Source organism: Falco rusticolus, chromosome 10 (genome assembly GCF_015220075.1).
Source record: "Falco rusticolus isolate bFalRus1 chromosome 10, bFalRus1.pri, whole genome shotgun sequence".
NCBI classification, from domain to species: domain Eukaryota; kingdom Metazoa; phylum Chordata; class Aves; order Falconiformes; family Falconidae; genus Falco; species Falco rusticolus.
Genome location: NC_051196.1, coordinates 8460722 through 8473242, shown reverse-complemented (window position 1 = coordinate 8473242; position 12521 = coordinate 8460722). Strand labels below are relative to the sequence as shown.

The window sequence follows — 12521 nt, the reverse complement described above, 5'->3', positions numbered from 1 at the left end:
TCAGTCTCATTAAAAAGCAAAACAATACGTCACACAACAATATCATCCTATCTAGACAATACAATCTTGCTATATTTTATTGCATAATAATTTGAGAGTAACATCTTAAGTAAAATATGTAAAGAAACAAAATCATTAGATTTACTTCCTTTAATATTGAACAACCGAAGTTTCTCCTTTGTACATAATCCAATTTAAAGATAATATAATTAGCGCTTCCGGCATTAACAGTCTGTATTTACAATGAATGAGGTGGGGTGGATAATCTAAAGAGTATTCAAATCTGTATGAAACAAATCAAAATACAAAGATTTACAGTAGGCTCAAAATCCAAGACTTTTCCATTTATGGAATGCAATTTAAAAGGGTTTGTCGTCTTTATTACTTGTAAGGTTTCCTGAAATTATGACTTTTTAATAGTATTTTAAACATTTGAAATCTTCAGCAATGCCTTCATTATTTGTACATAACATTAAAAATTAATTTCAATACTCCTATGCAATTTTTCACTTGCTTGTAGACCAGTCTGAAATCTGATGAAAGGATAACAAGGAAATTTACTATATAAACCTAATTCCATATTCCTGAATATACAATGGTTGGAAGTAGATGATGTCAGTCCATTCCAAGGCTTATGTACACAAAACTTACAAAATGTTGTTCTCTCTTGCATAAAATGTGTACACAATATCAATGAGTAGGGAACTTCAAAGTTTTTATGGGTAGCTGCTGGCATGGACCTTTGTTGATTGAAAATAAAATACCTTTCACTCTATTGTTCTGGTAGCAGTTTTAGAAGTTAATCATCAATCCCTGGTGTTTCACCCTGTTGTATTCTGGAGGCTATTCTAATGGCTTCTTCCAGAGACTGTTGTTCTCCAAGCTGAAACAAATGCATTTAAACATCAATAAATCCAAAATGTTACATATGACTACAAATGTGTTAAAAAAAAAATAATTAAAGATGAAACCAAAGATCTATATATGGATCAATACTTTAGTGCAAGTAAGTGTGATCGGTAATATATACCAGCAGCTATCTAATCAGCATGACAATTAAGATAGCTTCTGATAGCAGATTAAACTGAGTTTCTATGTATCTACCGAATAAATTTTCTTCAACTAACTGCTGCACGGTAAACACCTTTCATGACACACATAGTAGATGATGCTTCAACTTGGCAGATTTAACAAAGCTCAGATAAGGCTTTCAAAAGTCATGGTGGCTGCTGAATTACATTTTAACACTGGTAAAGCAAACACATCTTCATTTTTCTTAACTCTCTTGCAGAACAGTCAGCTCTTTGGACCACCAAGTGACATTAACATATATTAAAAAAGTGTCTGTTTACTGCAGAATCCTGACTATAAAAAAAGCAGTCATGATGATACTGTTTGATTCTACAGTAGTTTAGAGAGGAAATTTTCTTGCAGTTGCAACTGCGATGCCATAAATGTATCTGGCACTGCCAGAAGCAACATCAACCAACCCTGAATAAAGAGAACTGGACACAACTTTGGGAGAGAATCCATGGAGTTTTCTAATATGTACACCATGAACATATATATATGCTGATGAGAATACCAAAGACAACCTCAACCTAACCTAACAAAAATGTAAAACTGGTCGTTACCTATTGGCTCAGAAGAAAGATGTATGAGAGTGTGAAAAGTAAAACCCGATTATTTGACAGATGGATAGACCTAATGGGACAGTTCTAAATGTGGCTTATAACTTGTTTTCACAGTCACTGGATATCACGTTCTGGAGCCACTCAAATCAAGAGCAGCTCTGTTACCACCTCTGTAACACTTCAATCTGGCTGTCAGGCCATTGGTTTCTAAATACTGATAGAGCCAGTAGATTCATTTATTAGTATCAAAGAACAAAAGAAAAACAACCAACATGTCAGGAATAATTAATAGTATTTAAAATTTGAATTCTCTCTCTTCTATTTGTATTTTATATTTTAAGTTCACTTAATATAAAGTTACTTCACCAAAAGCTTCACTGCTGGTAACAAAAGAGGGGCATGTGTAGAGAGTACCTATGTTTATCTTTCACTCAAAAGACACACTGCTGAGGGTGCAGGTTAATAGTTTTTTTCTTCCTGTCATGCAAACAATTGCCTTCTGATATACTTTCTTTTAACGTGCAGTTTTGATTACTGCCAAATTAGCTCAAAAGCCTGGAATTCAGAATTAGGAGATTCTTGATTTCATTGCTCTTCAATCAGCACCTGACTTGCTGTTTTCCACTTAACAAAGGGGAAAATAACAATCTCTTATTCCTGCTTGAAGATATTAACACAATTCCTTTCAATCTGAGCTCTTAAGAGAGTACCGTGCATGCATACACATGGCCTGCAGCCTTCATCCTGAGACAAACACTGAAAGGTTTTGATCTCTTATTAGTTTCAGCAAATATGAAGAGACTGAAGGAACCAGACTGAAGTTGCTGTTACTCCCCATGCAAAGTTTTACCCCTTGGAAATTAAATCTGGGAGTGCATTGTCTGCGTTCCTTTTCCTATTTGAAACTATTTCCAAGAACACATTAATTTATGCTGCTTAATACTGATTTGTTTAGAAACTGCTGAGCATCTCCCCTCTGCATAGCCACACTGATGTTCTTTTCTACTGGCACTTGTCAAGGGCAAAGGCCCGTCATGCGAATCATACTTGAAACAGTTGCATATACTCTGCTCCCTTTGAAATTCATAGGTTGTATCACATCCATGATATTTATCCTCCTCCGAATTGTATACTGTTTAAGGATATATGGTTCCTATGATTTTCCATGTCCTCTAGAACAAAATGCACATCTGTGGTGACAACCAGACAACAATAGCATCAAACCCACAAAGTGCTGAGTCCCAATTCCACAGTAAATTTGAATACAAAAGTAGCTTCATTACATTCCCACTGGACTTATGCATATAAAGCAAAGAATCAAGAGGGCTATGAGGCAGATCAAAAGTATTAGGCGCTTTGCAGGACTGCTATTACTATGCAACCCAAAACTTAAACTATTTCAACTTCTTCTGTTTTACTTTGAGTTTAAATATGGCTTCTGTCATTGGAGTGGCAATTTCCCTAAGAACCTTCAGTCATTTATTTGACCCTTGACTGCAATGTCATTTAAAGAGATCAATTTTTAAAATACTAAATCTTTCAGATTTAAAATTGCCAAAAGCTTCTATTAACCAATCATCATATGATTATGTATCAAAAAAAAAATACACACAGTTAGTTTAATGTTTGATTAAGGTAGCGTATTGGCCATCGTTTCTGCTGGAAGTTTCATTCAACCTTCTAGTCAAGCCAAACTTCTGTCTGAATAAACTATTCACAAAAATACTTGTCTAGGTTTTGGTATTGGTAAATTTCTAGTTAAAAGGTTAATTTAATTTGTACTTGATTTCCACCTTCTTTTAAATTAGCCCATTTGAAAATAAACTCTTTCATACCTAGAAATTACTCTTTCATTACAGTGCTTGAACAATGTTGGGAACTATTTACAGAGACTGTTGCTTGTACTGTGCTGGTTTGACACAAACAGAAGGTTACTATTTCCAGAGATTTCTGATTATTAATCTTTCTACATAACTTGTTTAAACTTTTTTGCTATTAGCATTTCAAGGCTCAAATAACATAAATTCAGTAATTTTATCTTCATATGTATCAGCTATATATGTAATGCTGAAGGATGAATAAAAGCACTTTCCCACTGAAAACTGAGTCCATGAATGATTCAGTTGACCTGAAGTTGGGCCTTCCCCTAACACCCCCGTTTTTTGGAAGTTCTACAAGTAGATTTGAAAAATCAGGTGCCTATTATTGCTTGTCCTAACCCTATGTATTATCTAAAATATGAGATCTTACGGTTATGGACTATATTTTCAGGGGAGCCAAGCTTATTCGAATCATTTTGCTACGTGACTAGGAGCTTCTAGCTCTAGAAGTAAAAAACATTCCAAAAGCCATTTATCACCATCTTACCTGTACTGCAATTTGTGTTCCATTGGATGTAGCCAACAAGGTAACAGGTCTAGTTTCTGTAGTCACTAAATGGTGCCCATGTTGCTGATGCCCCATTTCTGATGAAGCACTATGAAATGCTGCTAAGTCTTGAGCCACTATAGCAACCTTCAAGACCAAAAGGAAGAGAATCAACTGGATGACAGATCTGTTACCGTTACTGGTCCTGTACAAGAGTTATCTTCAAAGTTGCAGTTAAAATCAAAGCTGTGATTATTCATAAGCTTAATTTTATTGTGCATAAGATACATTTTTTTAAGAAAGGTTGCCATCACTGTGTTCTCAAAGTTATCTATTAGCTCTCGATATATAAATATCCTTGGAACTGCAAAGAAGTTCAATAAATGTGCCTATAAGCCTGTGATTATTTATACATACAGAACATGGTAATTAATAAAGATTTTCATGTAGCACATTTTTAGAACAGGGAATGCATTGTAAGTTAAAAGATTAAAAGTATCACTGTATTTCTACTTTAAAAGTTAGCTATTGTATTTACATATTAAAAACAAATTTACAAATTTACAGTCCTATGATATTAAGTGATAAAGTTAGAGTTCACACTGGATTCTATTCTTACCTCTGCCACTCATTTACTTTGTGACTCTGGGGAAAGCGCTTAGCATTTCTACATCTTATTTTACATACATCTAAATGAATTACCAGACTGGTACCCCAGAATTTTTTCTTGGTGCCCAACTGTTTTAAAAACATTCCGCTCTATGTTGATGTATAGCACTAGAGTAGAACACATGGTATTCTTATGAGGGGAATGCCACAGCCAGGTGCTGAAAACTACTTTACTTGGATAAATCTATGTGAATGATAGAACTGTGATGGCTTAGATGCCTATTTTATGTCATCTTATAAAGGAACAATGCACATGTACACAGGATAATATCCTACCTGTTGTCCTTCAGTGCCTTCTGCAGTAACCATTGCTACAGAATGTGTTCCTGCAGAAGAGATGACAGCATCGTGGGCAGGGACTGTGATGGTGGTGCCATCTTGTGTTACCATAGTGATAGTATTGCCAATGGCCTGCATATCTGCCTGGGATATGTTGACCTGAAACACAAAATAATTCCTGAAGTAAAAACCAGAAGTTTTGATTGCTGCCTAAGTCATACCCAAGTCTTAGCTTTTGGCAACATAACATGTTTTTAAGTAAGGTTTGAAAACAAATCCATTGTTCAGCAGGAATACTCCCTGCTAGTTCCGTTTCTTCATTTGAAACAATATTTGTAGCAATTCAGAACAAAAAGGCAACTTGTTCATAATAGCAGGGAAAAAATATTTTAATCCATGATCACAAGTAACGTGCTGGCCAAAAGATCTCATAGCCATTATTCTACTTCCTGACCAGCATGCTCATGCATTCCTTGAGAATCACCATCATTCTTTGGTCAAGTCCTCATCTGGGACAGAGTCCTCATCACATTCACCTTACTCACTGGGACTTAATAATCTATGACCTTTCAGACAAATTTACCTGTTTACAGAAATAAAATTATGGCTCTTAGTAATTAGAAAAAGGATGCACACTTGCCCCCAGAGTCTACAACTCCATGTTAATCAGATCATATCCCAAATAACCGCATGATAGATTATCTATGCATGTGTCTTACACAATGGACAGCGTGATTCCAGGTAGTACCACCTGACATACTTCGATCTTAAGGGAAATACTAAAGAGGCCTATGAGGGATTAGGATTTAAACCACAAATAAGCAATTAATAATAAACAAAAAAAGACAGATATTACTCATGCCTCCAGTATAAATGCATTATGGCATCAGATAAGTGACTTGATGTCTGAATTACAAGGTAATAAGACATCCCAGAACTAAAGTCAAGCTGAAGGATGATTTAAATAAATGTGAGAACTTCATGTCAAGGCTTCGGCAGGCCTTCATTCTAGAGGGTAAAAATGACAGCTACTTAGTATTGCTGCAATGTTCAGAATGGCAATATAACAGCCCCCTTTAATATTTAACTTCCAATTTGAATTTAGAAGATATCTTCCAAATGCTACTCACATTTCAGCTATCTTTCCAGGTGAGATATAAACTTTTCCCATATGCCTTCAATATATTGCCATAGCTAAACAAAACAGCTGTGTTGAAATCCCCTCCCAATGAAATTTCAGATGAAATCCTTAAAAAAAAACACAAAACCATGGGAACCCTTAAAAAAAATATCTGTAAGAATCCTGAAAAAAAATATCCACAGGAATTTTTAAGTGGAGGTACTACCAAAGCATTCCTTATTCTCTTGTTTATGTTAGAAATGGTAAGAACTGCAAAGTACCAAAGCAGGCACCTGGACTAGAAAGATTTCCCACCCTGCCGAAGTGTGTGCAGACAAGACGACAGTGAAGATGACCATCAGATATTAACAGAATACTTGGGGCATTCTGAGAAACCTCAGAAACTTGGCTGTATATATAACAAATGTTAAAATAATCCATACCTGCTTTTAAGTGTGACAAAGCCAGCCAAAAAAGCTAGCTTTGTATTAACATAGTTTCAGATGTCAGGATATGTGGTTTGATTTAGTATTCCACAGGAGGCCCAACTATAAACATATCCTGACCCAGCTCTAAAGAAGCTTCTTTCCTTAAGAAACCCATGTACATATTTATCAAGAATCCAAACTGGTTTTAGAAAGCACATGAAGTATGTGCAAACACCTCCCTCAACACTCAACATGTTTTTGCCAGCTCTTTAACACTGTGGACACTTACATGTTGGGTTCCATCCTGGGATATTAGTGCTACTTGTTGACCTAATCCTGACTGAGTAACTGTAGCAACCTGTGCAGAAATTACATCTTCTCCCTCAACACCTGTCACATAGGTTATCTGGGAGCCTTTGAGAACATCTTCGCCTTGACCTGTTTGATACAAAGAAGAGAAGAGGATAGTTTACATACTCTAAATGTTGCCAGGAAAGCAAATGAGGAGGATTAAGTGCCAGCCTGGTTTGAAGATTTTAAATACTCCATTGGAAAAATATTAGTGGAAAGATGAGAATAAAAGAAGGAAAGATACCAAAAGCAAGTCAGAAAGTCTGTTGTCTTGGGAACATGGGATATAATCTCTCAGCAATGAATTTTACCACACATAAATACTACACATAAAGAAAATATACATCCTTTATAAGCAAATACGAAAATGGTGACAAACATTTCTAATTCATTAAATGTTAACCTAAACTCTCCATGCAAACACAACTGGCAGCTTTTTAGAAGTTATTAACATACAGAAGAACAGTGATGCCTTTGTGTGAAGAATTAAGTTCGTTATCTTAATAAATATTTAACCTCAGCAAATGAATCTTACAATTCCCTTAAAAGCAGAAATTAGGAAAGACTATAGCAAATCTACTTGAGGCATTCAGTGCAGTTTCCCACATATATGTAGTAAAACAACTTTTCTGAGCAAAACAGTTTGTGCATGTATTTCCTATCTTCAGTCACATCTAAAAATCACAATATGACAAGTAATATTTGTCCTATCACAGTACTTTCTTCAGTCTGATCTTTTATAGTCATAGGATTCAACATATTCTAAGGAATACTGCAGCACATGAGCTTGTCTTTGCCTCCAGGACAGTTTACAGAAACCACTATTAACCACAGCAAAACCAGTACAGTATCAGTGTGCTACAAAGACAGATTTTCCTTTTCTCAAGGCAGTGCCTTTACTCCTGCACAAGACCCTGTCACCAGCCACGGCGTTATATTATACATAGTCTTTCAAAAATCCCTGACAAAAATCCAGTAGGCTGCAACCAAACATTTTAGATTCTCTCAGGTCCCTTCCCTCATTCATGTTTATAGCAGTTTTGCTGGGACTGCAACTCAAATTTCTCTCTTATCCCCAGGACTGCTGTAAATGAGTTTATGATCTGGTCAATTACTCTCTCAGTTTCTGTTTACAAGTTGCCTACCACACTAAACAGTCCTACAAAGAAGTTAAATAACTTTATTAAGTACTGCACATTTTTATCTTTGCTTTTCTTTCTTCAGTTATACGAAAAAAACCCTGCAAAATAGTATCCAGCCGATTTTTTTTTAATTTTTTTTTTTTTGACAAGAGATCCAGAGACTGAAACTAACCTGGAGGTGGCTCAAAAAATGCCTCTTGTTCTTCTTCAATGGGCTCTGTATCATTGTGTGCTGTCCGCTTGTGCATGGCAAGTGTAGAAATCTGCTTATATGTTTTCCCACAATGATTACAGTTATATGGTTTGGAATGAGTATGTACAACATGATGTTTGTATAAACTGGAATACTCTGTAAAACGTTTATCACAACCAGGAACTGTACAGACGTAGGGCTTCTCCCCTGTATGGAAAAACAAAAGGGATAAAGAGAACTTTATCCAGGATGCACAGAAAAAATTGTCAACAAATTATATTTAGTGACACACCTTCATTACCAACCATACTTCAATTTCAAAGGCAAAAGGAAGCTCAGGCTCAAAAGTTTATCAAGGCAGCCTCTCAGTGTCTTTTTTTAAAAAAATACTGCCAGTAGAAGTTGGGCCCTCTTTTTTCCCTATCATTCCATCTACAACATCCTTCTGATGAAGACAGAATGATACAGGCTGAAAGCTGTGATGTCAGTTTAGCATCACATTGAGAATTTTGTTCTTTTATTACTAGAAGCCCCATATTTTCCTCAATAATCAGGTATGTTAATACACTAGTACAACGTCACTTCTGAGTCTGTAAGCTCTGAAGGAATCTATAGGAAACATATGTTTAAACAGTTACGGTTTCATATATAAAACCACCTTTCATTTAAAAATCAATGAAACAAATGTCCGAATTATATTATAAACTAAAAAGATAACCTGAGATACAAAACTTATTTCTATGAAACTTGTCTGTGCTTCTATACAATATATAAGGATACCAACAGGATATGGCTGTTACTGGCTTTTACATTTTAGAACCTTTGAATTTGTGCCAATTATTTCTGCTGACTAACTCTGACAATCAAGTTGGGTAAGAATTTTTACCTCCAGTCTATAAAAGGAAGGTTTTGACCACTGCTCCAGCAGCGAGGACACTATAGCTGGGATGAAAGGGTGACTCACAACGGTGAGCTAACGTCAAGCTCAGACTTATGCTTTACTGTTGTTTATTTAAGAAATAGCTCACAACAGAGGCAAGCCCCAGAACAATATTTAGGATTTAGCCCAATGCCCACTGAAGACAAAGGTTTGGATTTGTTTTAAAGAACTCTGTATCCAAACCACAATTGACAGCAAGGTGGGAAACCTAACTGCTGAACTATCCTCAGCTGAGGGGAGATGAGGCCCAAACAGAAGTACCAAGCCAGATGGTATAAACATGACTATACCTAATTACAGTGCACCAAAACAGTGTTCACAAGGAGAATGACACAGCCTCTCCCAAGCAGATTCCACTTCAAAACACAAAACATCACTCATATACCTGTATGTATTCTCACATGATTCTTATAATTAGTTGCACTGGCAAAAGCTCTCCCACATCCTGGCTCTGTACAGTAATAAGGTCTTTCGCCTGTATGTGTCCTGATGTGAACCTTTCTAATATTAGATGTTGTGAATGACCTGCCACATCCTTCAAATGGACACTTAAAGGGCCTTTCACCTGAAAAAAAGAGAAAAGGTACACATGCAAAAGTTACAAAAGAACAAAACCTCTAAATTAGACTTAGACTGAATGTAGAGATCTAAAGCTACCTAATTCTCTCTTTGAGACTTTCAGTCAGGAATGCCATCAACATGCCACAGCGGAGTGTTCTACTGTTTAGCTCAAACTGGCAGAATTCAGGAAAATCATACAATTTGTAAGCTAAATTATAAAGCATTGAGATTAGTACTTTATGATGTATAAAACTAGACTCAGTTGGTTGGAATAGTTTCCACATTGTTCATGTTCTAACATGTATTTAACATCCGCCCCCCCCCCCGAACTCATCCATACATTATCCAAAACAAGCGTATCATACTATTTGCACATTTGTCAATTGTAATGCATAAAATGAAAAAAATATCTTCATGGTTTAGCATACAACTAAGATACAAATGGATTAGTAAAACTCATTATAGAAAGCACTTAACCTTACAGAAGAACCACCAACTTTTTAAAGAGACAGCCCTGGAACTCGAATTTCAATCCGCAAAACCAATACAATCACAAACACAGTTTTTTTTTTAAAATTGTCTATTCATGTAATACAAATTTGAGCACAATCATTTGTATCATTGCACCAAAACATTTCACCAGGAAGACTAGATAAGGCCAACCCCTGTCTAATACCCCAGTACTCCTGACCTTTTGGATCTAACAAAGCACACACAAGGGGACAGCGAAGGGGGTTAACTCGAGCCACCTGATGAGCCTTCCAGTTGTAATTTCACACTTCTAGAGCTAAAAGCATTCCACCCACTCTACAGTTTACCAAAGAGCAAGAGAGGGCAGATTACTGCTACAGATACAACATTAAGTACTTAAGAGCTAGGAAAAAAAAAACAAACCCAAACCCTGATAGAGACATTAATACCACGAAACTCCAAGCTGTTAGCTCCTTGGCAGCGGAAACTGTAATTCAGTCCTTCGGGCAGCTGTTTTGGGAAGGTTTTTCCAGCCAAGGCAGTGTGTGTGTACTAAGCTAACCTCCTCAGTGTTGTGTTACCATGGCTCCCCTAATCCTGGCTTTAGCACAGGACCTCAACTCATGCCTGAAAGGAGGAGGATTGCTCAGTCAACCCCGCCCAACAACAAACCCTGCATTAGAAACCAAACCAGATTGCTCTTAAAGAATGCTGGCAAGAATGTCATCCCACGGGTTGAGGAAGCCAGACTTTTAAGTTTCTAATTTGCTAGAAAAGCGATCTGTTTCCAGGTGACTGAGATTTCTAGCACTAGAAATGCAAAGCAAGTCAGAAGCCTTCAAGCTCTACACCACAGCAGGTATGAGGAACCACCCACACCAGCTTTTTTGACACCAGCATAGCGTGTCTAGGGAAGTCACGGAGCAACCCAAGGCAAGCATTTGATGGCAACAGAAAGCAAGACTGGACTGCCAACTGAAAAAGAGAGGAAAAATAACTTTTGGCTAAACCAAACAGAACGAAAGAAGAAAGCAAGCGCTAACCCTGCTCTACATGAAAAATGACTGAAAAGGTTTCAGAGCCACAGGAGATCGAGCAGAGCCCAGACTTGCCTCCATCGGGTGCACTGTTGCAGCTTGCATTGGGTATGAGAATACGCTACTCCATCCATCCACACAAAGGACTTAGTGCAATTTTCTTCTCATTCTTTGGCTTCCTGCAACTACTCATAAATCTAAAAAAAGACACCCCTGAACTTCGGTCCCTGGACTGCTGGGAGTTTATGATTTTGTTATTAATATACTTCAAATGTGTAAATGGTTACATAGGGCTGGCTCAAGTCTTTTGTCTCAACTGCTAAATTAGATTAAAGCGATTAGATTACCGTACAACTTCTATGGCCATAAAGACGTAAAGAAAACAGTCTACTGCTAATGAAGTTGCTGTCAGTACTACAGAAGTATTTCTGTTCATAGGCTGTACTTGATGTACTATGTAACATCAAACAGTTCTCTACTAGAACTGAAATCAGATGACACTTTTATGTCTTCATCCTGATGACCAATTTAACATGAAGATAGCACTAATCCCAACAGACTGTCTTTGAATATGTAAGTCCAGGAAAGCAGAATTATCTCAATGTACTCGAGTTTCAATAATTTTTATTGCCTGCTTTTATTTCCCCCTCCCCTCAGCACTGTTCTTTTTAATCTGAGAAAAATCTATTTCCTTCGTTCTTTTTTACTCTCTAAGATTCAGAAAGTTCAGTGGAAAAACTTGTTGGCGTTCTAGCAGGCAAGGAAATATACTTAATGGAACATATTAGTAAATGACAGATTATTCTTCCTACATCTAAGTTTTTTTTCTTCTTGAGCTCTCAGGAGCAAAGGAGACCTTGTGCAAACTTCTTTACACGTGTGTGCATGCACCCATAGAGTTTTGCAGAGTGTAGTGTACACTGTCTAGAACGTATTTGTGTTTTGGCTTTCAAATGAATCTTTTTTTTAGACAAAACCTAAGATACTTTTTTAATGCATTTGGAAGTTTTAATAACAGTGGTTTTCTATAATACTTTTGTTCATTTTTCTGCTGCAAGAAAGGAAGGTAATCATGGTAACAAGCTCAGAGCCATCAACCTTCATGAAGCTTGCATGCAAGTTATCTTAAAGCACCAAAACTTAACAACACTGATCCATTTCTATAAGGCAAGCCATATTATTGAGGAAAAGTTCCTTGTTCTGTTACAGCCGCAAATGAAACTGTAAAGGCATCAAGTGACTCAGTGACAGTGTAAGTGATGCACTGCTAAAAGTTACTGCATTTGCAATAGCAGTGTGAATGCTCAAGCGCTTTTTCCAAGAAAAGCA

General features: G+C 36.7%; 1 protein-coding gene across 8 annotated transcripts in view; it reads right to left on the bottom strand.

The window, feature by feature from the left end:
* Positions 1-12521, bottom strand: part of ZNF143 (zinc finger protein 143) — a 41868-nt gene that overhangs the window by 1129 nt on the left and 28218 nt on the right. For 7 of the 8 annotated variants that reach the window (XM_037402134.1, XM_037402141.1, XM_037402138.1 and 4 more), the window contains 6 exons: positions 9509-9688; positions 8163-8390; positions 6787-6935; positions 4947-5108; positions 4002-4148; positions 46-883 (listed from right to left, as the gene is read on the bottom strand). In XM_037402134.1, coding sequence (XP_037258031.1) covers positions 800-883; positions 4002-4148; positions 4947-5108; positions 6787-6935; positions 8163-8390; positions 9509-9688 — 950 coding nt within the window. In that variant the 3' untranslated portion in view covers positions 46-799. Of the gene's footprint in view, positions 1-45; positions 884-4001; positions 4149-4946; positions 5109-6786; positions 6936-8162; positions 8391-9508; positions 9689-12521 lie in introns of those variants that run through there. The other variant, XM_037402135.1, reaches the window with a different exon arrangement.